At 35.5% G+C, this 18,657-nt stretch overlaps 1 protein-coding gene across 2 annotated transcripts in view; it reads right to left on the reverse strand.

The window, feature by feature from the left end:
• Window positions 1-1,854: 1,854 nt before the first annotated feature.
• Window positions 1,855-18,657, reverse strand: part of LARP7 (La ribonucleoprotein 7, transcriptional regulator) — a 28,356-nt gene continuing 11,553 nt past the window's right edge. For both annotated transcript variants that reach the window (XM_062574862.1, XM_062574861.1), the window contains exons 7-13: window positions 18,124-18,498; window positions 16,893-17,028; window positions 13,522-13,679; window positions 12,920-13,038; window positions 9,880-10,039; window positions 7,176-7,267; window positions 1,855-2,237 (exon numbers count right to left, since the gene is read on the reverse strand). In XM_062574862.1, coding sequence (XP_062430846.1) covers window positions 2,157-2,237; window positions 7,176-7,267; window positions 9,880-10,039; window positions 12,920-13,038; window positions 13,522-13,679; window positions 16,893-17,028; window positions 18,124-18,498 — 1,121 coding nt within the window. In that variant the 3' untranslated portion in view covers window positions 1,855-2,156. The remainder of the gene's footprint in view (window positions 2,238-7,175; window positions 7,268-9,879; window positions 10,040-12,919; window positions 13,039-13,521; window positions 13,680-16,892; window positions 17,029-18,123; window positions 18,499-18,657) is intronic.

Here is an 18,657-nt window from a genome sequence, read left to right on the forward strand (position 1 = left end):
AGTAAATTTCAGCAAAAAGAGTCCAAAAGACATTTTACTTGCAACAAATGCATATACTTCATCCAGACTTAGTAATGTAATTTTATTTCCCCTTCATTCACAGAAATGAAGAAACCCCTCATCTTTCAGGTGGGATGAGTACAAAACATTTTATTGATCACTTTAGTTATTTTCATAGCTAGGTATTTCAGCTCTATTATATCATCAAATATTTTACTTACCTAGTAAGCACTAAGAGAGCACTGGAAGATTCAAAACTACAATTGGACAAAATGCGTGACTACTGGTGAAGGCCACACGAGATACTGTCACATATGTTAGTTCTAGCCTTCTGCTCTGCTCTTCCCCTAGAGTCCTCTGGGAGGAATTGTTCATAGACAATTTCCAGGAACAATTAGTAAGCTCCTTTTTCCCCTGAAAAGAGAGGGTCTCTTATCTTCTACGCACACACACCTGTACTTCTGCTATCTAGTTTGATCACACCTGTACTTCTGCTATCTAGTTTGATCACTGACATACCTTCTCCACTATCTGTAGTAATCCTCTCCATTCACTTACATACTGCCTGAGGAGAGGGATATACTGCTGGTTGGCTGGTGGCTCAGATGCTAATCTGCATCTTGTGAGAGTGAAGGATGCAGATTTATGCCAGTGGTTCCTGAACCTACAGACCTGTACATATAAATAGTTCCTATTTCTGCTGCATTAGGAGATACCACAAGAACTAGCACATAAATGTTGCTCCATAAATGTTACCCTGCTCTCACTGTTCTCTTTCTCTGCACTGCATAACTCTCATCTTGGGTATTCTGGTTATAGTTACTGTGCTTTGGCATAATCTCTTTAGAAATATTTTTATTTTTCTCTTATTTGCCTCTTATCCCCCCTCCAAAACTAGCCTACGTACTACAGCCACAATGCTTTCAAGAATTCAGCAGAGATGCAGACTTTTCTTTGATAGCAGAAATACACCAATATCAAGCTTTGTTTTGTTACCTCATATTGTAAAAAAAAAAAAAAAAAAAAAAAAAAAAAAAAAAAAAAAAAAAAGAGAGAGAGAGAGAGAGAGAGGAAAAGAAAAGAAACAAACAACCAAAAAAAAAACCAATACCCTGCCCCAGTAGTTTGACAGCAAAGAATTTAAAGTAACATTAACCTACCTTACCAGCAAAATCTATAGGTACAAAAACTCAAGACATTAACATAGTGTCTTTCAAGAAACTGGTGATATTTTAGGAATGTACTTCTAGCTTCAAAATAACTGGCTCACCCTTCTATTTATAACAATTTCACACTTCTATAAAACATGTAAACTTCTCTTTACTTTAATGGAGAGCGAACTACAAAGGCAAAGACTTTGCCATTTGCAAGTTTATCCTTTTATATCATTCCAAAACTTCAGTTCAGGTCACAGTTATATTTCTATTTTATACATTTTTATATTATCAATCTACAATGAAGTTAAAGTGCATTAGATTACTACCTTGTGAATTGCATAACTTTCAAATTTACCTATAAATGAGAATTCTCTTGAGCTAGAATTATCAGATGTACCAAAAGTTCTTACTTGTCCTCTTCAAAAATACAATTCTAAGACTTGTCACAAAGACACGTATAAAAAAGTGACTAAGTCCAGTTTTGTGTGCACCTTATGTAAGTAAATTTTCTTCCAGACTTCTCAATGACGCAGAGATTTTCATACAATCCTAGCCACTTTAAAAACAAAGATTATACAGTCATTCTACTGTATTTTTCTAGTCTGATGGACTAGAGAGCTAGAGATAGATTTAGCATTAATCAGTTTTATAGTGTCACAGAAATGTTAGACTGAAGAACTGAGATGCACAACTGAAATTTTCTTGAGCATTTTATTTTATAACCTAGTGTATAAAATGTCAACATACAAAAAAAAAGAAAAGAAAAGAAACTAAAGCAAGATTTCTTTTCATACTTCCCCCCCAAGAAAGCTTCACCTAAAGGCTCAGAAGCAGTAAACATTCAGCCTATCAAAAAATGGGAATTCATACTTGCAGTCTGCAGAATTACGAAGCAAATGGACCAGTTTTTATATCTTCTTGAAAATAGTTTAATTGCTGTAGCCAGTGTTGTTTTTTTTTCCTCTCCTAAATCACTTTCAAGATTGCAGTCAGTCTTGGTTAGTTATCTTCAGAGAAGCGAATATGTTTAGTTGCCTGTTGAGTCTTTGCAAGTCTCATTCGTTCTGCTTTGGCAATCAGCTGTGAACAGAAAAAAATATTAAAGAAAATATTAGAAGAAAGTTTACTATTAGGCGTTCATCTCACAACCATGACTTTGTCATTGACTTACCAAATTTCGTAAGAGAAAGTTAATCTTTGAACAGCTGAATAAATCTGTATATCCAACTAATATTTTAGTACCTCAGAAACATTAAAAATAGTACTGTACCTCTAATCTCTGTATAGTGCAACTTCTTTTATTCCATCCCTTTTGCCTCCCAAAATGCTTGAACAGAAAATTAAAAGTTCAAAAATCCCCAGTCTCATAAACCAAATTCAGAAAACCCATTATTTTATTGTATTCAGGCTCTTACTGACATAAGAAAAACAAGATCAGAAGATTAAAAAAAGAAAAAAAAAAAGGAGAGCAAGAAGGTTGTGTCATTTCCTAAAATCAATTAGTGAAAAAAACACTGAAATCCAGACAGGGGTCATCCTTCAAGCTGGGAAAACAAAGCAGTAAGTATCACAACACTGCTGAGAATTGATCTCAAGAAATAACAGTGTAAGTTAGAAGAATATGGGTGCTAGGAATCCGTAACTCAAATCTCCATTCTATCAGTAACTTCCTTGTTTTCAGTTGCAGTTTTGAGATGTTGCCTAAATCACTAGGGGGCTGAGACAACATACTTTCAGACACATGTGCTGAACTGTGGTGTTACTGAAATCACTTGTCTCAGTTCCTCTGTGTGAAAATATTGCAAGTGCTTGCAATACACTTCAGCTGGAAAGCCTTTTGCTTGTGGCACTATATTCCTCCTTCATCTTTCTGCTAAAACTGCTTTTCTCACTTGCTTTGCAGAAGATGACCAGCTAAAACATGTTCCATACACCACTACCCTGAGAAGTGATGATCCACATCAGTTCAGAGGACTGTTCTAACATACCTTTCCCCTTGGATGTGAGACTCTTCCCCATCACCACAGCTTCCTACCATAGGCTGAAAATCCAAAACTAAATATTTAAAGCCGGACTTTACTACTCTAGAGATACTGGGCCACCTGGGATCTTTTAATATATATTTTCACCTTGAAGAAATGATCTCAGTAGGAGCTCCCTTGCATCCCACCCCTCTGCAGGTCAAATAGCTGTCTTGTTTCCTTGCAAAGGAAAAAAAATGCAAAAAAAAAAAAAAAAAAAAAAAATGCAAAAAAAAAAAGAAAAAAGCATTTGTGTCTTGCAAAGACAAAAGCATTAGAAAGAAAAACCTTTGTTTTCAAAACACCATTGTAATTTGGATAGTGCATCCCATGAGTCTATATTCAATTTTTCTAATTTATTCATTTCAGAGCATACACATGAATCACCAGCACTGCTAAAGAAAATACACATAGTTTCGTGGCAAATGAGAAAGTCAGCTGCTGCCAGTCTAAACAGATGAGAAAAGTTCTTGTTGAATATGACTAACCTGTTAGTTTTCAGCTTCTGGTTACTGTGTCTTCAGGCTGAGAACAAAACACTGAGCCTAATTCTAAAAACATCCTTGTTTTTAAAGCATCCATACTAGACAATTCACTGATTTAACCTTACTAGTGCAAGAAAGTCATAAAAATACCAAAAAAGGTGTAAGCTTTGTTACCCTGTGATGCTCCATCATAATTCCTTAACAGTAAGAGATTATAATTAACTGCTACATGTCAAAGATGAAAAATGAACTAAAACTAAATGAAAAAAATGAAAAAGAACAAGCAGCTAAAAGATCTTCTATCACGGATAAACAGTGAGAAAGATGATACTCTTGTGAACCTAGACACATCTATAATGCACCATCATAAATGCACATTAACTTATCTGATGTAGACTGCTAAAATACATTAGGTAGTATGGAGAGAAAGGGGAACTTGCTCAGTAGGTTCAATGAAGATTTTGTTAAACTTGAAAAAAAAATCAGATAAATCTAATTTACCACTTATCCATATGACTGTGCTTGTAGTTATGTTCTGTAGACACTGCATCTCCTCAACAGCATTAGAACTCAAGTTCTGGTAAATGACTTTTTCCCCTCAACCATTCTCCAGAAAGTAAAACTGATCTAAAAATGTAACCCAAATTCACTCTCTGGTATCTGAAGAATGGATTAAAGAGTCAAATTTTAAAAGGAAAAGGGAATTGCAGTGGCTCATTCATCCAACATATCACATGGGGAAGCACAAATGCTGAAACAAAAGCACTATGTTGTGAACTACCCAATTCATCTCAGTGGGTGTTTCCACTTCAGAACCTCTGCTTCAGAATATGCAATATGCAAGCATTCCCATTTTTCAGCTCATCAACCCAGCATCAGCACCTACTTCTTAGCAGACCACTTGTCACCAAGAAGCTACATAACCCTTCTCTGGATATCAACTCCCATGGAATGGCAGGGAAAGGGTCTTACAAGTGCTCTGGAGCATACCTCTCTTCCTCCTTTCTCCCTAATACAATCAGGAAAGAACAATGTGGGCTGCTCCCAGGCGTTCCCACCATCTCTCTTTCCCATTTTTTCTGCTAGTTATTCCTCCCTTCACAAACATCCAATTCTCACTTCCTCCCCAAACACCTTTCACTATCATCACTCCCATCCTCTCAGAACTCCACCTTTCTCTCCATGTAAAGGGATGCACAGGGTGCAAAAGACTAGAGGACAAGCACCTGAGTTGAACACTTTCAAGCCCTCCAGCCTGCTTTGTGAATAGACAACTTTAAGCAATCTACAGATTTTAAAAGAGCTTAAGGCTGCAGTCTGATGAATGCTTTAGGCCTGCATAAACTAGCATTGCCCTAAAAAGAAGCCATCCTGGCAAAAAGACTTTTAATCTGCATCAATTCCTCAACATGTTTGATCATGCAGTTGCACAAAGGAATGTAGAGGACATGGATTTGGAAAGGGATGTAGAGAGAACAGAGATGGCAAGAACTATCAGGTCTGGGGGAAATGCTACACATGAGTGCATGCACACACACACACACGCTTAAAATGTTTGTCACACTACAGCCTGACACTGAATATCTTTTAACTTCACATAGCTCTCCTTTGGAGCGATGGATCATTCACCACCTACTGTGAAACTTGGGCTATTTTATTTAGGCTTTTTTAGACATTCGTATACTATCAAAATTATTCAAGAAGTGTCCACCACATTTTTTAAAGCATTTCTCAGAAACCACTTGCAGAAGTGTTCATTAGCTCTTATCCTGGCATGCCACAGAACCCACCATATTCCAAGAAAACTGAGCAATCTCATATTTTTTAAAACTCTTGGAAAAGAAGCAAATCTCTAGAAATGACAGATGCTCTCAACTTTGTTTTTACACAGATGTGCTTTGTTTTGTTGTGTGGTTCATAACATGGTACAGTCCACACAGCAATATGAAAGCTTGTTACTACTGTATTTACACTGACATCACTACAGCAACATGGCTTACACGAATGTAAATTAAAACCTACATTTACACACCTATTAAAATGAAGTATCTTTAAAAGATTGTCTTTAATATAGCATTAAAAAGTTAATAGATAAGTGCTCTTCTTCAAAGAGAGATCTTGTATCTCACATAATGAATTGATTTAATAACCAAAGATATTTATATTGAAAGACATACTAATGGCATTTCAGCTGTGCACATTTAATTATGAATTATATTACAACTTTTCCTTGCTTTTATTATAACCTTCAAACAAGTCAATTTGTGAGTACTTTGGAAATATTTTCAACATAAAAGATTAACATTAATATTAATGAACAGAGTAAAGACTAACTGCTTTTCTTAACAGCTAAATAATTATCTTGATTTGGAATACAGACTGTTCAAAATTAACAAAAGGGTTAAGAATTCTTGACTACAGCTAAGCACTCTTCTCCTGATGTTTTGCTTAACAGTGTTAGCATTTAAATAGTATTCACAAAGCTTTGAAGTTAACACCTCCCGGTGTTGTAAGGTGATGGGTAAAGGGGAGGAGTAGGAGTTTGCATCCTTGCTGTGGCTTTTGTTAGGCACAACTGAGACAGCTTATATTTGCAAGCCTAGATGAGGTACATTACTGACCACTTTGCATCAATTTGGTCAAATATCATTCTGTCTTAAAAAAAAAAAAAAAAAAAGACTTAGAAATTTGTCTAAATGAAGACAAAGGGGCCACTGGCAAAGTATCTTTTGTTTGAAATAAAGTGAAATTTTAAAAATTGCGAAAGTGGCAACAATCAGTAAAAGGTTATATGGATTTCACATTTATAGAGCTTTAGTGTCTCCTGTGTTTATTAAGAAATAATGTCTAAAAGCCAATACCAATTTTTATGTTTTCTAAATGTAAATCAGTCATTTGGGGAAATTCTTTAGGTAAACGTTTGTTTAGAATAGATCCATGTGCCTATGGGATCTTCAAAACAAAATTTAGACAAACAAGATAATACATACAAAAGTATGCCTGTATAAGACAAAGTTTAGACCTGCATAACTGCTGTTTCTTTAGATAAATATAGTGTTTCAATTATGTATAGAAAAACTAGGAAACGTGTTATTATTTGTGTGCATTACTGGAACATCTAGGAATCCTAACAGAAAGTGGTAATAGTCTCCAAAGTCATTAGAAATTTATCAAGGACAGGTGATTTCCAAATTTTGCAAGTGACGGTATAAAGAATTGGGTTAAAGCCGACTCAAACCTCAGAATCTGTGATACATGTAGAGTAAACCTATCACCAAAATGTTTGTAAAATACTCTTTAGCACCTATCCACCAGCTAAAGGGTCAGACTGACTTAATTAAGAACCTAAAAAGATATCAGGATTCACAATGCCTGCTGCAAAGTCTCTAGAATGTGATGCATCTGGATTAAATATGAAGTCAAACACCAATGTTTCAGAAAATTAAGACATACAGAAACATTTTTTTTTCTTGGGGAGGAAGGGAGGAAGCAGGGGGAAGCGTGCAACTTACTTTCTCAGTACCCCGCTTCTTTTCTCGAGGCTGGTTAAGTTTAGCTTGTCTGTCCACCAGAATCTTCTGCCAGTACCGTTGCTCATGATCACCTTAGTACACAAGTTAACATGACAGTACATGAATAAAACAATCCAATATAAGTAGATGCAGTATTTAATCTCTGATTATTAGGAATCTATTTTAACTCAGGAACATGCACATAAAAATATTTGTTAGGGAACCCTGAAATTTCAATTCTAATAAGAAAAGATTTTTTTGTCAAAATATATGAACTTCTTTTTATTAGGACAGCAAAATCACCTTTTTTCCAATCTTATCTGCTTATCTCCATAAAGTTAGTTTCAAACCAGATCAATGAGCACAAGTATACACTACAGTGAATTCTTTCCTATTAGTCTTAAATTTTAGTTATATAGCACTGCAACATCTGGCCAACATACAGGGATGAACAAAAAAGAAATTCTCCGTGAAAAGAAACTTAAAGCTGACAGTAAGATTTTCATTCTATGCAAACTAGGTAGGATCTGAATCAAAGTCCTATTCACTTTAACAACCTTAGGACCACATTGTCAGAAGGGCTAAATATCCTTAAGCAACTAGTTTTACAAGCTTAAAAAGAATGAGGAAATATGAAACTGCACTGCATATACAGAAGTAGTAGAAGAAACTTGGTTTTAGTTAAAATGAGTTTCGTCACAGCACTCCGAGGCTGTTTGCTTCACTAATATTCTCAGCCTTTGACTGATTTTAAACAATTGAACAGACTATGAAGTGAAGTTACTCTAAAAAAGATTGATATCTTGTTTCATCAAAACCATGTAAACTCCAGGGACTTTGTGGGCAGCACAGGAATAATTGAACGTGAGAGGCATATGAGTGGAATTAATTTTGCAGTTTTCCTCAGTGGCTGTTTTATAATAAGAAGCAGTTTCCCATTGTTTTCTCTGGCTTGCACCCTAACTATCACGATAGTGAATTTTGTAATGCAATGAGGTACGATCTCATGGGAAGTCTTTAGTCATGAGCAAGTTTCCAAGTGATCTTTGTGTCTGCAAGAGTTATAGAGTTAATAATTTTGAGAACAATTTAAAATAGATTTTAACTATATGATTTATAAATTCAATCATACTAACATCTAAACATTACCAAATATGTCTGTATTTTGTCAGATGAAAAGCTGAAGATGTTTAGTCAAAGTCAAGTTCTATAAAGTAAAACATTGCTGGAAAAGCTTCTCCCTGTTCAGTATGGAGCATTAAAGACACTTTCTCTATTGTTGTTCTCTGTGTTCACCCTACCCTACTAAGGCAAGCTGAAATCCTTATTGTGAGCGACTTCTACATTCCTCAGAAGCCTTTCTATTCTCATTTCAATGAAGTGACTGGGGAGGGGTGTGTGTGTGTGTGTGTGGAGGGAAAAAAAAAAATCTCACAACCACAAATGGAAGAATACTACAATCTGGTACTTACCTACTCACAATCTACTACTATACTCTCCTACAGAAGGATGTAAAAATAGACACAAATACACACTGAGTGCACAGCTGTAAAGAGCTGTATTTCAAGTTGTTTCTGGATCTCTAGAATATAGAACACTCTGGAGACAAATTCTTATCTCAAAATGACATTACCTGCATTCAGTGAGTCCCAAACTTTATTCAACTTTGCTTGGTTTTATTATGAAGGTGAATGCTTCCATTATAGCTCCTCTTTCTGCGGTCCTTAATTGTGATTTATATGGGTTTACATCAACATATTCATAGAATAAAATATTCTACCTGGACCCTGTGTGAGGATCTACTGCAGGTTTGTGGTAAAATATTTAAATGCATATACGAGAGAATTATTTGCACTATTTTATAATCTGGTTTTTACTCTTTTTTTTGGGGGGGGGTGTTTATTCAGTGCACATTTAAAAATTTTACAGATACAGGAATCAAGTTTTTCGAGAAACTCCTTCTACTCCTCCCCTCCATAAAGGGCTTCTTCATACATGGGAAACTATTCCTATCTAAGGCAAGATATGAATTTAGAACAGTAGAGCAATGCCACAAAGAAAGAGACCCTCCACCACCACCACCATAGCTCCAGGTATAAAAGCTCCAGGTATACCAGCATAGCTGGAAAAACAGGAGAGAGGTAGTGGGGGTGGGGGGAGTATTATACTGGAATAAGCTATTTAACGTCCTGAAAGAAGATAAATGGGGATATAACCACTAATATCACTATAAGCATATCCATACTTACAGTCACATGTCACATATCACAAATTAGTATTCACAAGAAAAATCCTCACTTCCATTTCTTTAAAACTATTAGAATATTATACTGAAAGCTGAAAAGCGAATTAAGTATGGTAGTTCTTTGGCAGTAAAAGTAATGCAACTATTATAATAAATGAAAATCAATCTTAAAAAAACAGAATTATGTTCAAAGGCAAACAAAGTCATTATTTTGCTTTGAACAGTGGCTTAAAAATATTTAGTGTTTTAAGAATTTCATTACAGTTGAAAATAGAGAAAACTGATTGGAATAAGTTATAACAGCAGTCATATATGTAAACTATGAAAATATATGAATATGTTCCATAAAGCTACCATGCAATAACATTCCTTCTCAAAGTACTTAGAAATCGTCCCCTGACCTACCACAAAAAAAAAAAAAAAAAAAAAAAAAAAAAAAAAAAAGCCCCCCAAACTTACCAGCAAGGACTTCAAATTTCCAGTTGTTTTTAATTTGTATTTCTTTGTATGATTTTATAACAGTCTGTGCATCTTCAGGAGTATTAAAACGGACATGACATTCTGTATCTCCCTCCAGCATGTCAACATAAGCAACATCAGCCATCATGGTCAAAGCATCCTACGAAAGCACGTGAGAGAACACAGACCATAAACCAGACTGGAAAAAAAATGAATACAAGTTTGCATAGGATCACCAGCATTTTCAAAAAGGACTTTAAGTGGAAGGAAGTAACAGTGAACAATTTCACTTAATGAACAAATCTCCTGTCAAGCAGTTTTAAGTTCATGTATTTTTTCATAAAGATATTACTGAATTCTGAGTTATGATCCCTACTCTTTAGTACAACTAATTAACCTCTCATCCTGCCCTCCAAGAGGAATTTCGATCAGCTAATTCTTACAGATACATAGTTTTACTAATAGGCCATAAGTAATTTTCCACTGAATTCAATTGTATCTGCACAGATCTTTTGTCTTTTTTAAATAAACATTTGATTTGTCAGTCCAATAAAAATGTATTTAATTATTAGAAGAACATATATAAACACAGGAGTGTGAAATATAAATGGAAGCTCAACCACAACAAATGAACTGAGAAATCAATACAGTAAATCAACCTTTCATTTCTTTATGAAATGACCTCTGCCTAAAAACTTTCACCAACAGCTGAAGAAGAGTCACACATGCTCTTTCAAGATGAAGTACTTCACTTGTAATACCTGCTGTTAGGGAAATTAACTAACATCACGCATTCCTAGTTAATTTTGTTCACAGCAGGCAGCTCAAGATGCTTCTATTCAAGAATTACACACTGCTTTTAACCCTCCACTACCAAGCACAACCTTAAAAACGGGACAGGGAGTAAGTGACAAGACTACTGAGATCATCTGAGAGCCAAATAACCCTGCTTTCCTCTCTCAATTCTAGTATTCCATGTACGACTTGCACAGAAAGGACCTAAACCATTTATTGGTATTAATAAATGTAATTAAAACTTGTACGTCAATATTTCCATATTCTGCTATTAAATATGGTGTTTCTTCAAGAAAAAAAATGTTAAAATATTAAAATTTGCAAATATTCTTCCAGTGCGTGCTAGCTAATTTAGGCTTGCTGCACATAACTAGAGTGACTTCCATAATTTTATTAAGGAGCAACCAGATGCATTGCTTTGTGGTAGTGTTGTTGTAGCTATGACAGTCCAGGAACACAGCCAAAGTAATGTTCAGGGGAAAAGTCATACTTTTCATGGAAACACCTAGTGTAGTGTGAGAAAGAGAGAGGGAGGAAAAAAAAAAAAAAAGAGAGAGAGAGAGAGAGAGAGAGAGAGTACTGAGCACAGGTTGCAGCTTTCAGATCTAAAAAGAACTGGTACACCCTAAAGCTTGTCACTTCTTCCAGCTACAATAGCACTTGGCAATTATACTTGCCCTTAAACACTTGCATTAGCTTTTTTTAGTTCACATTTCTGTGAAATATTTTGCCTATCCTGCTTGTTCTTACAGCCAAAGATCAAATAGCAAAGGCTGTATTAGTCCTATCTTGCCTCCCTTAACTTCCCATGAAACACCTTCCTACAACTAAACAAAAAGAACAACAATTTATGCCTCTGGTAACATCAAAGTTTGTTTTCAGCTATTACAGGAAGAGTAACTCTCCCCCTGAATACAATATATTGCTTTATAACACAAACCTAACACTGTAAGATGTGTAGTGCAGCCAGAGTTGGCTCTCAGATATTCCAGTGACAACTAGTATGAGGGTCATACGTTCCCCCAGTGTCTCCAGAGCTCAGACAACTGCCTGCAAATACCTAAATAGATAAGACTGATTAAGCTGAAACCATATCAACAGTTTGTTTTCAGTGAGAGATATGTGCCTCTCATCTTGCTTAGATTTATGCACATGAGAGCAGCGACAGTGACTTCACACACTTGAGAGCAGCCACAGTGACTTCAGATGGACTACTCAGAGTTGTAAACATAAGTAGTTCGATAAGTCACCTCAGAACTTGAGTTTAAATCACTCTCTCAATGTCTTAAGTATTTATTGGAATACAAGTTAAAGTTGTTCAAATTATTTCATAGTTATGCACCCAAAAAACTCCCCACATTTTCAGGAAAAAGTGTCTCTTGACACATTCATGGACTGGAAAAAAATGCTGTTATTTCCTTCGGAAAACTTTCAACATTTCCAATTCAAAACCATACAGTTTAAAAAAATGTTACTGTCTTTACAAGAAAATACTCCACTTAATGTACAGAACCTTCATATATGACATGACAGAAAATTCAGATTCTCCTAAGAACTTTTTTTCCCTTAGTTTTTATTGAGAAAATGGAGCATTTGCCATAGGGGAAAATACCCATGAATGAATTACTTCACAAGTTCTAATGCCATCATTCTCGATTTTTTTTTCTTCTTTGCAATTGTGATTTTCTTACCGGAAAAAAAATGACTACTTTCCCATGCAAACAGCATTTTCTTGCTGCCGTAATCCTGTTAATGGTTGAAATCTCAGTTTACTATTAAAAATTTCCTTGATAATATAGAATTATGGCACAATAATGAATAAAAAGCGCTGCATCTTCTTACATTTTTGAAGAGGTTAAGTCAAAGAATGGTATCAACAATGATTTACTTTTAACAATGTAAAATTAGCCACGTTTTTCAAACTGAAAATGCAAGGACAGAGCAAAGCGGGCTGGAGCTGGAGGTGAGAACTGCTCACCCTTCAGGGCATTATTTTTGTCATTATTTTCATTGTAAACTTGACATTCCTGGAAGCACTTTCTAACAGCTACTTTTTCCTTTTTGAAGTATTACCTGATTCCGTCTTTGTAAAATCTTCTATTAACAGATACTATGGAAGAATCTGTACACAGCTACTGCTCAGACAAAAATTTGACGACTGCTTAAATGGTATTCCATATTCAAACATTTTGGGACACTGTAAGAGGAAAGGCTAACAACTACCCTGAGGTTACAAAGACATTACCTTGATCTGCTTCCTGCCTGGCAGGGGCTCCGTGCTAATGATCTTCACAATTACTCCACTTACAAACTGGGGCCCCATTGTGTTAGCCTTGGCAGGAGGGGCAGAGTCTTCACTGGTGGCTGGTTAATTTGAAGATCAGGGAAAAGAAACATAATGAAATTGTACCTGTAGTAGTTTGGCAAACCAAAAGATACTACAAAAACACATAAGCAGTGCAAAGCACACACAAAACAAAACAAAGAGCATCAAATATAGCTAAGGCATTTTTTTTTTAAAGTCATGGATCCATCTATTCACACACATCTACTGGCAGCAGAAACAAATACCTATAGTCAATCACTGTGACTAAGGAAACAAACAAAAAAATCAAAATACTTCAAGAAAAGACTCTTACAGAAGTTTATACTGCTTAGAGAGTCTCCCCCCCCCCCAAAAAAATTTCTTTTCATAATATTTAGCATTCAGAGAAAACACCAGCATTACAGAACCTAAAACTGTATTCCAATTCTTTTGGACAACCAATGTCTTAAAGCATCCTAACTAAGTTTGTGTCTTAGAATCACCATGAAGACAAAAACAAGAAACATCACAGCTAGCATTACATTTGCCATTTTTAGGCTGAGGCTTTTTCTGTGCACAAATGTCTGTTTCCATTTCTCCCGTAGGCTCAGATTTGATTTGAGACATTGTTTTCTTTAAGGAGGCCATACTGGCTTTTTGAAGGGCCAAATATTCTTGCTTCAAATCCATCCACTCACTCCTACAGACGACAACAAAGAAACAGAATATCAGTAGTAAACAGTAACAAAGCTCAGAAACTCAAACCTGAGACCAAACACTTTACAAATATCTTAAGTTGAACTTGGGGAGTACTTTGGAGAGTTTTCTTACTATTAGAGATCTCCTGGCTTTTAGCTTATCTTGAACCTTAAGTCTATCTCCCTTTTGTATTATTTTGCTGTATCTTTTAATATTCCAAGAAGGTTCTAACAAAAATCAATCTTTTAGAGTAGATCCAAATTTTGTTATACATCCTCGAAAAACACTTAGAATGGTTTGGTAAACTAGAAGTATTCGGTGTTTTCCACTAGCACTACACAGAGCACACCCACTACATTCAGCGCTGATTCACAGTGAGCTCTGAATTCACTGAATTAGTTCAGTGAACCCTCTCCTGTATGTTACTATATTAAGAATCAGTCCTTTCTTTTCTGGAAAAATCATTGATTGAAAATCAACAACTGGTTAAACTCACCAAAAACCTACTGAGATAAGAACATTCCTTACTATTCAAATGCACTTAGGTTAAAAAATAACACCACATGGAAGCAATTTATATATTTACATACATTTAACATGTAGATGTTTCTGCAAACAGCTAGAGCTTTGCTCCACAGAAACACAATGCCTACAGTGCCACTGTGAGAACGACTCATTGTTACCCTAATCTGTGCTATCAAACAAGCTGATAGAGGATTTTTAAAGAGGAGGATATCTTGTGGTAATGGTTTTAGCTGTTAACATTGACAACTGTATACTTCAAAAAAAGCATCCAGACTCACCCAGGATCATACATTCTCAACAGAGCAAAGACATTAAAATAACAAAAGATCCACGTAATGATTCTTTGAGATAAAAAGGCAACACCATTCCATAGGAAGGTATGGTATAAATACAAGCTCAAGGAGGTACTCCTTGTTAACTTGACTGAAAGCAAGAGAAGACAGAAGACCACCGGGAACGAGCCAGGCAAGTATTTACAATGCGCTTTTGAACTTTTTCCCCCCCCACCCCGTGCTACGTGCTAAGGTTAACTAAACTTTTAAACTTTTTCCCCTCTTGTATTTGATGCAGTAGTCTCAGAATCCTGGTTGAAGAGGACAAGAGTCATTATTAACTACCGAGTTTTTGTGGACCCCTTTTACTTTAACATGGAGGTGCTTTCTGTGACTTAAAAAAAGTAAGTGCTTCCATGTTTTAGTAGAGGTGAATCCTGTTCTCAATCCTGAAATGGCATCCATGCTGAAAAACAACTTATCCTCTACACTACTGCCACAAGATGTTGACTAAAACTAAGAGGCGTCCTTTAGATTTTCAGTAAGCAAATAAAAAGTGCTGAATGCTCGAAACTGTAGGTAATTCTAAGTAGTACTTTCAACAGTTAACAGAAGAATTTTAAAGGACCCCCTTTGCTTTAACATGGAGGTACCTGCTGCCTAAAAAAAGTAAGTGCTTCCATGTTTCAGTGGTGGTGGATCCTAATCTCTTGTATTTCAGCTCAAAGCCTCGATGTGTGTTTGCATTTTATTACTGTGCATCTTATTAAAATTCTAGTATTTTCTAGTTACAACTTCAAAACGGAACGGGAAAGTGTGTCTCCACTTGCAAAAGGATCCCCACAACTTAAATGTGGATGTACTTGTTTTGTTCACGAAAAGTAAGTGCTTCCATGTTTTAGTGATGGTGAATCCTATATTCTCGACACTGAAAACACTGTCCTTCTCCTAGGAAACTTAATTGGAGGTAGGAACTAAAGAAAACTTAACTAAAATGACTCACAGAATTGGCAACACCACCAATAAAAATCCCCAATACCGTACAACAAATTTCCTGGGTAAAAATTGTACAGATTTGTGTGCAGTTTGTCCCACAACATAAGCATTGTACATGGTATCCCCATTCAATATGAAGCACAAGATACAATCTCATCACAGTACGTACAAGATGGTCTCATTACAGCAAAGGACCCCCTCTACTTTAACATGGAGGTACTTGCTGGATGCTTGAAAAAGTAAGTGCTTCCATGTTTTAGTTGTGGTGAATCCTAAAAAGATCAACAGTATAAAAACATTCACTGAGAATTTCTGGTATGGCACAACTTTTCTGCCCCATCAGGAACAAGAGTGATTTATAGAATTGGAAAAATTTTATTTCACTCATTACAGGGTAAAAAGTCATGCTAAAACAACTAAATCCTTAAAACGCTGTGTAAAGAAAAACAAAACCAGAAGATCAAATATTTACGAGCTTTTGAAAATTGTGCTATTAACTACAGGCTAATACTGTTGCTAATATGCAACTCTGTTGTATAAAATTGGAATTGCACTTTAGCAATGGTGATGGACTGTGAGACATAACAAAGGCAAAGTATTAAAAATTAGGAGATTTCAGTAATCTATTCCTGTGGTTCAAAACACTGGGAAACTTGTTCATAATGTAAGCTTGTTAACTTGTAAAATTCAATAAAATATGCAAAACTTGTGTGACTCTTGAGAATGCTTCCTGTAACTATACACTAAAATTTAGAAATACACTCCAGGAAAATAATGAAGCAATGCAACCAGCAGCTGTAGTCCAGTAGTTATGAAAAAAATTAAAACCATCCAAAGGCACAGATACAGAAAAGCAGATTTAAAAATAAATGATTTAAGTCCTAAAAATTGGCTACCAATATAATTGGATATATAATTGGAAAGCAAACTTGAAATTATTAGTTAGATCTGATTATTCACAACATGTGAATAAACCAGAAAGGAATCCAGACTCTTGTGTCTAAACCAGCCAGGACTGAAGTGGTGCAGAAAAAGTTTAAGACACTGAATAATTAGTTACTTGTCTCAGCCAACCACAGTAGTTTCTGACTAAAAACTGTAGTGAAGAAGGGTACAGAATAGATAAAACTTTTAAGAAACCCTCACACCCTCATGTGTTAACTTTGGGCAGCCCTTTATTTTTTTTTTCTGCTGACACATGTACATATTGTAAAATTCCTCCAAATCAGCACTTAAGGGCAGTAGTATTACTGAAGAAAATTTTGATTAGCAGTAAAACATTAAATAGTTGCTACAAAGCCCTTTAAGATTATAAAATAAATTAGATATAAACCACATAGAAGTGTAGAAAATACTATTATACTACTAAAAATACCATGTAAACTAGTTACTGAGATTAGCTAGCTAGTTTCATAACATACTTTGAGAGTACTCTGAGTGGAATGACTTCTTCACCCATTTTGTGCCTTTCTTTGTGTTTTTTCTTATGCTTCCTTTTAGATTTTGAAAGGGATGTGTCTTTCTTATCAGCCTCTTTGTCATCCTCTGCAGAAACTTCTAAACGAAAAAGTCCAAAAGAAAAACTGAGTTTTAACTTTAACAGATGTGTATAAGATAAAAATACAGCTTTATTAGTATATAGTTCATAAAATAGCACAGATCTACTTATTTAACTCTTAGTTATAGTAAAAGCATTTGAAAACTACAACAGTGACCAACTGTGCATTGTTGGTTCTTTGATTCAAACCTGAATGAAAAACCCCTTCACAGAATCAGCCTACTGATTTCTAATCCACTTTCTCAGCTACCCACACCTAGCCTCTGATCATGAACTGTTGTCAACTCCCTGTGATTGCAATATGGCTTTTAATCCCACCTATTGCTTTTTCTTATCTCATGCAAGAAACTGGGATCACACCAGCTTTCTTTTGTATTTTAATCTTACTTATCTAGACTCTTATACTGTCTTCATTGGCATAGGCTGTTTAACTCCTACTTTACTTCACTGAAATTCAATTGATATTCACTTCTTTGTAAACAATTTTTATTTCTGATGAGATTCATCTACTTGAGTGTTTAAGGTTCTTTCCTATTCTCCATCTACCTTATCTCTTTGGAATGACTCATTACCAGGTTTAAATTTAACTGCAGAACTCATATTCCTAAACTGACTCTGTTATCCCTCTACTACTATCATCCATTTTCACCTACTGACCTAAGCAAAAAAACTTTTTAGTGGTTGGTCTTCACTCTTTCAGAGACAGACATTCAGAGTCTGAATCTGTCACTAGCAGTTGAAAGGCTTACTCAATAATCTTTAATCCAAACAATAAACCTCTTAGCCTCCTAAGGACAGTTCACCAATGCACTTATATTACACTGATTACAATCTCTGTTGAATTTCTTGCTGCTTTCCAGCAATATGCTTAGCAACTCTTTTCCTCATTTTCTTGTTACCTACCAGCATTTCAAAAATCCTACTGGTTTTGCAATTTGCAAAGAACAGCACTTCTCTGACTCAAGCTCTTCTCCTTATGTATACTCTTCCCCCCATTCCTCAGCCTACCATTCATCATTTGTAGCAGATCTGTTCTTCGATTTTATTCCTCCAAATAAATACGTAAGACTATAAAGATATGCAACACGTTTTACCATTGGGATCTTTCTTAACTTCTGTTGTTTCCTCTTTAACAGTATGAACTTCATCCTTCTGAAGTGTTTTCTTGACTTTTACACTTGATGCCTCAGCATCTCCAGAGCTGCTTCTTTTTCTCTTCACTGGCCTGTTTTCCACAGGCACCTCAGAACTTTCTGTTCTGTCACATTTTCTTTTCTCTCTCTTAGAGGGCTGTCTGGGGGCCTCAGCTGCCTCCATTTCTGAACATTCGGATGAAGTCCTATGTCTTTTTGACTTCGGTACTTGTTCTGCTGTAGTGTTTGTGTTTGATTCCTTTGTTTCCACAGCTGCCTGTACATTGCCCTCTTTCTTCATTTTGGATTTCTTCTTCTTCTTCTTTTTCTTCTCCTCTGCATTAGAAATACAATACTTAACATTATGCCAATGATTAAAAACAAGATTAGATTAATGAATCTAACTAAACAATAGTATTACCAAACATCATTTTTTTAATTTAACATCCCAAATTATAAAAGGTCTGTCTCTATCACATCTAAGATCCAAAATAT

The sequence above is a fragment of the Rhea pennata genome, chromosome 4 (assembly GCF_028389875.1).
Source record: "Rhea pennata isolate bPtePen1 chromosome 4, bPtePen1.pri, whole genome shotgun sequence".
NCBI lineage: Eukaryota > Metazoa > Chordata > Aves > Rheiformes > Rheidae > Rhea > Rhea pennata.